Source organism: Crocuta crocuta, unplaced genomic scaffold, assembly GCF_008692635.1.
Source record: "Crocuta crocuta isolate KB4526 unplaced genomic scaffold, BGI_CrCroc_1.0 scaffold41, whole genome shotgun sequence".
NCBI classification, from domain to species: Eukaryota; Metazoa; Chordata; class Mammalia; order Carnivora; family Hyaenidae; genus Crocuta; species Crocuta crocuta.
Window position 1 is genome coordinate 10,376,895 of NW_027529428.1, and position 12,166 is coordinate 10,389,060.

Sequence of the window (12,166 nt, forward strand, 5' to 3'; positions counted from 1 at the left end):
GAGGAGACATCTAACACTCTGTTTCCCTGGGACTTTATTGTAGGGGCCAAGCATGTGGGCTTCATGTGAACTTCATGTGAACTTGCTGCAGGGACCACATTTGACTGACAGCCTCCAGCTGCCTCTCCTTTGGATCCACATCAGGGTCTGTGCCAAGGCCACGTACATTGGTCTTTCTCAGCTTTGACCAAGCACAGCAGGTGTACCAGAGCCGGGGCCTGGTACGCACATGGGCTCTTCAGCATCTCCCCGTCCGCCCGCCTCTCCCTCCCATGTATCAGCCTTCCATCCTGTGCTGAAGGCCCTCCCCTGCAGGGGCCACATTATAACATTTGTGGGTCCCAGGCACTTGGGCTGCTGTGGGCCCATTCCTCCTTAAAAAATATGAGGACCACGTGGGTGGCTCAGTCAGTTAAGTGTCTGACTTCAGCTCAGGTCATGATCTCATCAGGCTCTGCTCGGACAGTGCAGAGACTGCTTGAGATTATCTCTCTCTCTTTCTCTGCCCCTCCCCACTCAAAATAAAAATATAAACTTAAAAAATATTAAACATTACATTTTAGGACTGCATCGGTATAAAGACGAACATAATTTAGGCAGATTTATTATTATATTTGTTGTTATTGCACACATTTTTTTCTTCTGATTTTATTTTATTTTTTTATTTTTTTTGATATCTTTTTTTTAATGTTTTATTTATTTCTAGGAGAGAGAGAGAGAGACAGCATGAGCAGGGGAGGGTCAGAGAGAGAGGGAGACACAGAGTCAGAAGCAGGCCCCAGGCTCTGAGCTGGCAGTCAGCACAGAGCCCGACGCGGGGCTCGAACCCACGAACCATGAGATCATGACCTAAGCGAAAGTCGGACGCTTAACCGACTAGGCCACCCAGGTGCCCCTCTTCTGATTTTAAAATGAATACAACGAAGGCATTCTCCTGGATCCCTACAAATGTCCCGGCTCCTAGACGCTGTGACCGCTCTGCCTAGCGGCACGTTAGTTCGGGCCCCAGCTCCTCCAGCTGTCTGTCCCTTAGCCTTCACAGCCACTACATCTTTTTCTTAACTCATCCAAGCTTCGCGTCTTCTCCTTGGAGGACCCAAACTGACACAGCCATGAGGAGGGAACTCATTACCCTGAGGGGGCGGAGCACCTCCAAATTCTCCAGGAGACACTCGGTGAATCCAGGAGACCTCACAACCCACTTCCAAGTGTTCCTTCTATTTGTGGAGCGCACGGGAGCTGTGCTTAGAGAAATGTCTCACACCCGGTCCCAATGTGAATGCATCTTCCTCACGGCTGACGGGTATCTGATAGCTTTCTTCTTTTCTTTTTTAATATTTACTTATTTTTGAGAGAGAGAGAGCGCGCGCATGCAAACAGGAAAGGGGCAAGAGAGAGAGGGAAACAGGGGATCTGAAGTGGGCTCTGTGCTGACAGCAAAGAGCCGGACGTGGGGCTCCAACTCACAGACTGAGAGATCATGACCTGAGCCGAAGCCTGACGCTCAGTTGACTGAGGACCCCGGGTGCGCCTGATAATCTTCTTTAAAGCCTAGTTACTCACCTGCTGTGTGCACAGTATTTTAATCCCTGAGTCTGCTGTTAAAGTGCCTCATTAGCAACTCATGTGCAAGACACTCGGCGGGGTGAGCCGCAGCCACATTTGTGATCCAAACACCGTCCGGTAAACACAACGTGACGTGCCCACAGTGAGTCAGAGAGGCTGCTGAGACCAAGGCCAGGAGTGCTGACACCGAGTCTCCTACGGAGCCGCTAGACGAGACCACACTCCGCTGCCCTCCCCGCCCCTCCCCTCCGCCATTCAGTTGTTGCCAGAGCTGGGGACTGTTTACTGACAATCTGAGTACGGCTGCTTCTCACTGGGAAACAAAGGGTAGCTGGCTCATCAGAAGTAAATCATCTCAGTTGAAGGGGTGGGGATAGTTCAGAAGTCACCAGGTGTATGCCCTCCGGGAGGCCAGGCTCAGGGTGTATCATCCTTCCTACCCTGAGGAAGAGCAAATGGTTGGGTGAATGCAGGCACCGTTTTGCGTCCCCTTTGCAGGAATGGAATGAAGAAGGTATTCTTGGAAAATTATGTCTCTGGTGTCTGGTATTATGAGAATTTTCCTGTCCAGTTCAACGGAGCCAGCCCTTCTATCTGGCCCGGGCTTCGAGCACCTCCCGAATACCTGGGAGAGGCCATTTTATCAGATCTTCTAAGTATGAGTAGGATGTAACTAGGTATCAATGGACCCTAGATGTCCAGACTCTGTAATTAACCAAATCACTGGCGGTCCTGTAGGCCACGCAGACTTTTAAGTGTTCTCACTTTAACTGGATATGAAAGAGTCTACGAAGGGGCCATGAGTTCTCCATACAACTGAAACTTGAGAAGTTCACTGCCACTCCCCTAAAGTCACTGCCGCTTTGCCATACGCAGACTGTGAGCCAGTCTTTCCTTCCCTAATTCTGGACTCTATACAAAGAGCCTGCAGCTTCTAGGGAAAAAAAAACACAATTTCTAATTCTGTTGAAAGATCACAATCTCAGTGATGCCAGCCAAAGGCCCCCTCTGGGATCATGCACACATATTCTTGCTTCTGATGTGCACTTTCTTCCTTTTATGCAGCAGCCTCTGTATATTAGCTCAACAGCTCATGTGGAACCAGGAGCCATTTTTCCTTGAGTTAGGAAAAAAGAAAAAGAAAACCTTGAGGGCAGTTCCTGAACTTTTATTTTCAAACAGCCTGCTAACCAGCACGCCACAGAAATTGCCCTCGGCTTGGCTACAATGTCAAGGCATCCTCTGACTCAGCTGTCATCCTGCCTTGTTAGCCACATTCGCGCCCCAGTCGCGGTGTCTGTATCCGTGTCGTGTTGTCTGGACAGGCTGTCTCCCCAGTAAGGGGGAGAGTGTGGTCTGAAGAAAGCTATGCCAGCTGGAAAAATCCACTGGTCTGCTTCCTCCATGAGGAAAGAGCACCCGGAGGCAGGGAGTTATCATGCCTGCTCTCCCAGTCTACAGATCTGACATGGATCTTCATGGATCTTTTGTTGCGAGGGTGTGGGTACATTTTACTATATTAGAGTCAGATTGATACAGCTTTCAGAGATGACGCGAGTGTAATAAATGAACATGGAGTGGGAGGTCACCTAGTCTCTGCTAAGACCTCAGTGCCAAGAACAATAGGCGACAAGGACCTCGATTCTCGGGCATCAGAATATGCTCCATTTTGGCATCCCTGGCGTCTAAGCCAGCGCCACCAGATTTATCCTGTCTCCCCCCTCCCAGCCTGAATATCTGAGGCCAGAGGAGGAGGGGAGGGGTGGTAGACAGAGTCTCTTTGAAGACAGGTCTCCTGGAGTGAACCCGTCATGTGTTTTAGTTTGACCTCTGAAGGGAAGGGCAAGGGATTGCTTCCCTTTTCTTATCTTGATCCAAGAGATAGAGATCTCATAGAGAGAGCAGAGGAGGGAAAAACTCCCGTCCAGCCTCACCCCTGACCTACACTTGCAGAAGCTCCTGGTTCTGCAATTGCTCCAGGCCTCAGCAAGAGGGTGCTCAGAGCTCTTGGGAGAACCTGATCAGTGGCAACTGGGGATTGTGGGGTACAGAGGCTGGCATCTGATTCTTGACATCATACATCCCAGGGCGACATGTCTGGAGCACAGCAGAGAGACACGATTGGGTTGCCAGCGAGCTCTAACTTCCAGAGTTTGGTGGGGCAAAGATTTGAGTCTTCCCTTAGCCTAACTGGGTGACTCAGAAGGCGGCTGGGCCAGAATGTCTTAAAAGGAACTCTTCTCAAAAGGACTGTATGCAGGGGGGACCGGGGGGAGGGGGGTGTACCATTGCCTACCGGTGCTAATGGGGATTCCCAGACGGCCAGCCAGCGATGCATCATCCCTATCTGGGGAATAGTGAAGTGAGATTGCTCACTGGCAGTGAGAGGGGTAGACAGCATTGGTCACCTAGAATCCTCTGTTCCCTGCCCTTCCTTTTCTGTTCCACTATCACTCCACCTCTGAATCTGGACGGGCCAAAGCAGCACAGTGAGTGGGAGAAGAAGAAGCGAGAGCAACGGAAGTATGAAGAAGTGAAGCACAGACCCTTCCTTCAATGGCTCTACTGTGCTTTGGTCTGAGGGGAGATCTGAGTCGGATGAGGTGCTGGTGTTTTGACCGGACTGAACTTAACCCTTGAAAAGGAGGCTGTTAGTGAATACTTGAAAGTGACCGGAAAGCCAAGGGAAGTCATTCGAGGACAGGGAAAGGCAAACGAGCAGAGCTCACACAAGGCAGGGGTGAGAAAATTAATAAAGCTGCTTCCCTGCTGAGAGCTGATGCAGGGAACAAAATGGATCAATGCAGAGAGTAAATGGATAGCACCGTTAAGATGATGCTTGAGCTCAGCATGAACTGAAAGGAGAAAAGAAGGCCATGAATTATGGAAAGATGATCCATCCATCTCATGGCCTTGGAGGGAATAAAATCATTCTGACCTTAATTTAGGTTTTGAAACCTTGCTCAGCTCCTAGAGCGGCACCACAAGCACATATGATTTTTAAAATCTCAGCAAAGGGCACCTGGGTGGCCCAGTCAGTTAAGTGTCTGACTCCGTTTCAGGTCATGATCTCACAGTACGTGGGTTCGAGCCCCACGTTGGGCTCTGTGCTGAGAGCTCGGAGACTGGAGCCTGCCTCAGATTCTGTGATTCGCTTACTCTCTGCCCCTCCATCCCTCTCCCTCCCTCTCAAAAAAAAAATTTAAAAAATTTTTAAAAAATCTCAGCAAAGAAATAAATTTCCCTCATTATTCTCCCAGCAATTATCTTCTTTTTTGCCAAGGCAGATAGGAAACAGTAGTGATCTGAACTGGCAGTAGGTTACCTCCTGAAAGATTTTGTTTTGCTTCATAAAATATTAACAAAGGAAAAAATCCAGACGTGATGAATCAGAATGGTGTAAGAAAAAGCAAGATAATATCCCATCCCCTCCAATATTCCCAAGATATCCCACGAGAGTTCTTACTGCATTGTTTTAGCCATTTGCCATCATTAGACAAACATTTGGAGACAGTGCTCATTTGAAAAACCTGACTCATGGTTTGGGGTTAACTGTTAAAACACACAGCCCAGGGAAGGAAAATTCATAGATGCATCCTATTTGTCAGATATTATATTCACTCTTCCCTTTTCTTTTTTAAAAAGTTTTTAAACATTTATTTATTTTTGAGAGACAGAGCATGAGAAGGGGAGAGGCAGAGAGAGAGAGACAGAGAGAGAGAGAGAGAAGACACAGAACCTGAAGCAGACTCCAGGCTCTGAGCTGTCAGCACAGAGCCCGACTCAGGGTTGAATCCATGAACCGTGAGACTGTGACCTGAGCTGGAGTTGGATGCTCAGCTGACAGAGCCACTCAGGTGCCCCTCACCCTTTCTTTTACTACAACACAAAGGCTCAGCCCTCCTGGGAGGATGTCCCTCAACCACTTGAAGTTTCTGAGCAGGTACGTAGCTTCCCTCACCCCTGCTGTTCAGTTCTGTGGTTTTCACCTGAAAAGCAAAGGCATAAGCTGTTTCCTGTAGATGAATGAACATGAGATGAGTTTTTTTGTTTTTTGTTTTTTGTTTTTGTTTTTTGGGGGTTTGTTTTTTTGAGCAAAATCTGCTGCTCTGGGCAGACATCTGAACCATTTAACCTTTACTTTGCCGCCCAAACTGGTGGAGCTCAGGAAAAAATCAATATACCCAGGAGAAGGCAAATGTAATAAGAAAGACAGCTGTTCTTTTACTTAGAGCACCGGAGGGGTTTTGTTCCTGACCAAGAGCGATTCTGTCCAAAATTTTGAGTCCTATATGCAGACAGCTGTCTGTATATTTCAGGTAAATTATCTGAGACTCTTTAGACTTGTCTGTTTTAGTCCCATCTCATGTAGGAGGAAGCCTTATATAGGAGTTCAGGTGTGAGGAGTGTGAGTGTGAGTGTGTGTGTGCACACGTGTGTGCACGCATGTGGGTATGTGCACTGGGTGAGGATGAGATGGCTGTCTGGCAATAACTGGTCAAAAACATCAGTGTAGGGAGCACCTGAGTGGCTCAGTCAGTTGAGCGTCTGACTCTTGGTTTCAGCTCCGGTCTTGATCCCAGGGTCGTGGGATCGAGCCCCATGTTGGGCTCTGCACTGATTATAGAGCCTGCTCAGGATTCTCTCTCTCTCCCTCTTCCTGTCTCCCCCACTCGAACTCTCTCAAAATAAAAACAAAATAAAATAAAATAATAAAATAAAATAAAATAATCAGTGTAAAAGCTCAAGAGAAATTGGAGTGAAACAGTAGAGAGCCAGGAAGAGTGAGTAGAATGTAGGCACCCAGGCTTCTGGCTTGTCATAAGCAGGAACATAACCTAGGCCTAGGAGCTTCTCTGCTATCATTTTACATCCCAGCATCGTCAAATACTGTCTAACAATCGAGCCAAATACCAGTTCTGAGATTTCTCCTTCTACAAAGCTTTCCCTGAATCCCAAAACCAAGGTGATCTTTCACTTTTCTGTGGTCCCATATCATTTATTTCCCATCTCTGCTAGTCATGCATCACTGTGCAAATTTACATCTGAATAATTTTGGAAATGCTATAATATACATTAACACAGAACTGTATTAAAGGCATGGAGAAGTCAAGCCCCATGTCGGGCTCTGCACTGACAGCATGGAGCCTGCTTGGGATTCTCTGTTTCCCCCTTTCTCTGCACCTCCCCTATTTGCCCTGTCTTTCTCAAAATAAATAAATAAACTTAAAAAAAATGCTCATGCAGGTTCATGGATTAATCTGTCACATACTTGGTTATCACCCACTCGGCACATGATATTCAGTTACAGTGTTGTTCCTATAAGTGGAAAGAGGCTATGTGTCTGTAGGGCCAAAATATGGGCCATATACATATCCTTATCTTTTGTCATTTCCAAAAGTGCTAACCCTTCCATTTAAAAGAAGGAAGTGAAAGTGTTCTGTCTTTTGTAATCCCAATTATTTACGTAAGTGACCTTAGATGTATCTAAAGAAATCCCTTCTGGGGTGTTTTTTGTTCTCTTGTTCTACCATTTGGGCCTCTATCTACCGAGATCATCAGTGTCTGGCTAACCAAATGAAATATCTCGTTGTGACTGCCTCTCTCCCTGCTCAGAGGCCTCTTCGACAGCCTCCAATCATCAACAGAATAAAGTTAAAATCTCTTTCCTGGCATGTGAGGCCTCATCTCTACCTGTCAAGATCATACCCATCCCTTAAAATCAGTTGGCTTCTATCATGTATTCTAGGGCATCCCCGTAGTCAGTGATCCCTCCTGTTTCCGAATATTCAGCACTTCTCTTTTTTTGAGCGAAGTCGGGGAACCACTCTTTAAGCACGGGACACACGCTACCTTGTCTTACATTCATGTGTAGCAGAAATCTTTTTCCCTCTCTCAGATGTATGTTCTTTGAAACTGGGCAAGGACCAAGGAGAAGTGTCATTTTATTGTCATTTTCCCGGTCAGCCCAAGTACAGGGTCAAATGAATGAAAATGCTACATCCAAAGTTGGATTTGTCTTAAATAGGTGAGCCCAGGAGATGCCAACCTTTTAATATATGGCTACTTGAAGCATTTTGTACTGGACATGTTGAAAAAAAAAAGGAACACATACAATGAAGGTTGCAAGAGAGAAGTTCACTAACTGGGCCTGGCCCAAAGATGTGTTTTATTAGCCCATGCAGTGTTTTTAAAGAAAATATTTACCACTTGAAAAAATTAGGGAAATTTCATATAAAACCCCTGCCTTTCAGATTATCCATAGAAATCAAAAGATCTATGCCCCCCAGACCTGCATTCCCACGTTGGCAGCAATTAATTGGAGCTGAGGACCCTTTGTACAGGGTCTGTGCTCTCTAGTTTGCCGCAGTCCTCACCCAGCCCACATGTCACTCACTTTATAACATCAGCCTGGCTCCTTTAGGAAACTGAGTGTCAGTGTTAAGATATAAAGGAGACCGAACAGGAGCAAAGGGAATAATAAGGTCAGGATAATGACCTTCTAGAGCCAAGATAAGCTGCAGCATGGGCACTTAAGAAAAAGAGACAAAGTTACAAATATTCCCGTAGAGAGAAATTACCATGAACGAGGAGCAAAGTAAAGAATCATGTCCTTTAAAAGTTGCCTTGCCTTCAGGTATGGGGACACATTGTCATCATCAGCAATTTGTTGGGACTGAGCAGAGGACCTCAGTGTCCACATGGCAACAGATCACAGTAGATAAAAGGACTGTTTGTCACAGAACCAAAATTCCTATTCTTGCTCTCGATGGAAAGTCAGTTTCCAGAATCTTGCTTGTTGACAAGACCTTGGGGTTGAGGACTGGAATGTCTTGTATCTGTGGGGAAACTGTGGCTTTCAGGAAGGCTGCCAGGGTCCAGGTGAGGGCTGTCATAATCCTTAGGGAGTAAGTCTTTGCCCATGTCTCCCTTTCTGTGGAAGCTTTCTTCCTCAAAGTCACCTTGTCACCAATAACCTCTGCTCTCTTCCATCTTCCTGCGGAAGCCACCCACATGGCCACTAGGTGGCCCTGGTGCACACCGCTTTCAGGATTCCTCATTGATAATTTAGGCTTCCCTCAAGGCCACCTGGGAAGAAGTTCTTAAGGACCCGTTCCCACCACTCCATCTATCTTTAGTGAAAAGTAACCTAGGATCATTCCAGCCTTGTCTTTAGAAATAAGAAATATCGAACAACAAACAGATAAGAAAGTAAAACATTGTATGGAAATCTGAAAATAGCAAGGCCAGGTCACAGGTGAAGAAAAGCCTTTAACTGGGTGGCCTTCTCCTTGGTTAGAGAGCTTCTGTCTGCTGTTTGCCTCAATCTCATGGCTCCTTCTTACCTCTCTTCCACCAGGCTTCCCGATCCCTACTTGCCCTCCCTTCTTCTTTCTCTGTTGACAAGGCCACCGTTGGGTCAACGTAGCGGGGAAGGGGGGAGAGGCAGAAACACTTACTCTGGGGAAAAGGACTCATCTGTCCCCAGCTCACCTAGTTCATTCTTGAAGGTGTGATCCTGTGGGAGAATGGAAGGGGAGTTCCGAATATTTCCTCCTCCGACAAACCAGTTCACATTGGGGTTCCAGCGGTTCATAAAGCCACACAGATGGTTTTCTTCAAAGTCACATTCTGGCAGAAGAGAAAGAAAGACACACTTTGTGGAGGTGCACTCACGCCGAGGGGTGTACCTCCATGCTCACTGCAGAGTTCGCTCTTAGGTATTCAGACGTGTTTCTTGCTCCCTTTGACCACAGGAAGTTCTGCACCAGGACCCCTGGACAATACCGGAAGCTGTAACTCGCCAATGCTTCTGTAGATTACGCCCCTTCCTTGGGGGCTTCTGTAGATTACTAGCCACATGCCTTGCTGCATGCCTTTTCTTAGCCTCTGTTTCTTCACCTGTGAAATGAGGGGATCACTACCACCACACAGGGCTGTCACAAATGCGGACAGCTCCAACACAATGCTGGGCGTGTGGTTAGTGCTTGGTGGTCAGCTCCCTGTGCTCCAAGGCCTTATTTAGGACTACTCTCCTAGCTTCAGTGGGGAGACCAGATACCCCGGGCTGAAGGGTGTGTTTCCTAGACGCTAAGAGCCTCTGCTTTTCTTATTAACAAGAAATAGTCTGAATAGGCAGGGAAGGCATATCCTAGGCTCTGGGTCCTTCTGCTGCTACTGAATGGAGAAGAGGGAAAATAAAGAGACTTCACCCCTCCCCCGGCCACGTTTAGTAGCACTGACATGTCTGCGCCAATAAATTGTTCCCACTCAGCAGACTCCTTCAGAGGGAATAAGAAATTCACAAACCAGTGCCCCTGTTGACTCCCATAATCATGAACTAAAAATATGAAGTGTGATTGTCCTGATCCTCTCCCATTGCCCTTGCAGACCTCACCCCTACCTTTTCCCACTCCGCTTTGTCCTCCAGAGGGGGACCTGTATGAACTGCATCAATGGCTTCCCCTGCCTCCTGGCTTCATGTTGGATTCGACCAATGGAAAGTAGGAGGAGAATGAGGTTGGTGGTGCTCATTCCTCTAGCTCCTTCCCTGCCCGGTCACCATGGGTTGGCTATGTCCCTTCTGAGGGCATAGGTCTTGGCAAGTAGCCCTCACCCACAGCCACTGGCTCCAGGCTCTGGTAGCCCCTCTTCTCTTGCCTTAATGACTGATAAATCGTTGCTCTTACTGATCCTGGATTACCACAGAAGCTTTTGCGGGTTTCCTTTACCCACCCACACCTTTGTAACCCCTAATGAGGCTTCTTCAAATGACTCGGGTTGAATGGACCCTCGGTTTCCACTTTCCTGCTGGGACCCTGACTGATAGGGTTATCAATGTGTTTTTGCATTAGCCATCACTTTAAAATTTTAAGATTTTCCTTGCAACTTTTCTGCGGTAATGTCTGCCAAGTAATACCCGACATGCAGTGCCAAAGGCTGCTGAGGAATGAAATAAAAAGCAAAACAGCCCTTCATGTGCCAGGTACCCTTCTGAGCACTTTATCTGAATTAATTTATTTAATCCTCAATGGTCCCAGGAGGTAGGTACTGTTATTAACCTTATTATACAGATGAGGAAATAAGCAAAGAGAATGCACTGAAAGAAAGCTGAGGGAGGGGAGGGTGGATCACGCATCTCAACAAGATAAAGGTATTGACACTCTTTTTGTTTTTTAAACAAACCAGGAGCCATTCAGTGATTTGAAGAGAGGAAATTAACATTTTTAAAGGGCCCAGCACTGTGTCAGTCACCTTGATACCTATGACCTCATCAGTTTCCACCTCATTCCTGTGAGGGAAACATTTTATCCCCATTTTACAGGTAGAGAAACAGAGGCTGCGGGGCACAGGGAGTGGAGGAGCCAGCAGGTGGGGGCTACAGGGGGCGCATGGGTCTAACCCCACTGTACCCCAGAACACAGTCATGTTCCCCTTCTGCTTGCTTTCACTTGACTTAGTATTACACTCGGAAGGTCAGAACAGGTAAGATTCAGGGAATCAACAAAGGCTCCTTGTTATTCAGAACTGTCTTTGACTCTCCCTCCTCTTCCTCTCCATAGCCATTCAGCCTCCAAGGACTGTCAATGCCGAAAAATCTCTCAGATCAACTACCTTCTCCAGATTCAAGCTCAGTGTTAGACCTTCATGGTGCCCCATTTGTAAGGTTACAACCTCTTCCTGGGGGTTTTCCTCTCCTACATATTTTCCTTGTTTACAAGTCATTTTCCATGGGGCAGCCGGAGCCACCATGGCCAAAGGCAGCCAAGGCCCCTACCTGCCCGCCACAGAATCACCCACATTCCACGGCTGCCGAGATCAGGACTCTTCTTTAAGACTCCCTTGGCAGTCTTGATTCAGCTTCAAACACCCTGCTCAGCTTCTGGCCCGCGCCAGAGCATGCCCTCTGCTTCTTCCCCACTGTGGTCTACCTGTATAGAGCTCTTCCCTTCCTACTCTGCACCTGCCCTTGACCACATTGCGCCCCTTCTGAAACCCCAGCTCCAATGCATCGCTGGTGTTCAGTCATGTCAGACTCCTGTCCTGCTTCTCCATGCACGCCCACAGCCTGCCTGGCCTTCTCCAGGAGCGCCCATCATATAGAGAAATGGCGCCAATGGTGGACAAATAGAAGGGGAGTGGCCACCACGCATGGACTGTGTCTTCTCTTCACTCCCTCTCAGAAGCCAGCACGTAAAAGGGAGGTTCGGGAAGCAAGTCAGGTTATAGTTGCTACATCTATTTTTCCTTTATATATCCACCCGGTCCAGGCAAGCTCCATGGGCAGAAACAATGCACACCATTCAAAGTGACCCTCGCAAAGCATCTAAACTACCACGCGAGATGCACCGACTTCCATAAAATACTTTGCCTTCAGGATCGATTTAACTCCCTCTGGCAACAGATTTTAGAAAAAGACTCACACTCCGATGCACTGAAAATGAAGTCCACTTACCGATACAGTAGCCGGTTGCCATCTTGATTTCAAAGAGTGCAATGCTGGCTGTGTTTCCCTGTCCCAGCACACCTTCTATTAAAATCTGCACGACACACGAGGAAGCAAGGAGTTAGGTTTCCCACACTGTGTTTTCCTTGGTTC

General features: G+C 47.4%; 1 protein-coding gene across 5 annotated transcripts in view; it reads right to left on the reverse strand.

The window, feature by feature from the left end:
• Nucleotides 1–12,166, reverse strand: part of MAMDC2 (MAM domain containing 2) — a 195,467-nt gene that overhangs the window by 67,187 nt on the left and 116,114 nt on the right. For all 5 annotated transcript variants that reach the window (XM_077759397.1, XM_077759396.1, XM_077759395.1 and 2 more), the window contains 2 exons: nucleotides 12,023–12,107; nucleotides 9,061–9,198 (listed from right to left, as the gene is read on the reverse strand). In XM_077759397.1, the coding sequence (XP_077615523.1) occupies nucleotides 9,061–9,198; nucleotides 12,023–12,107 (223 nt within the window). The remainder of the gene's footprint in view (nucleotides 1–9,060; nucleotides 9,199–12,022; nucleotides 12,108–12,166) is intronic.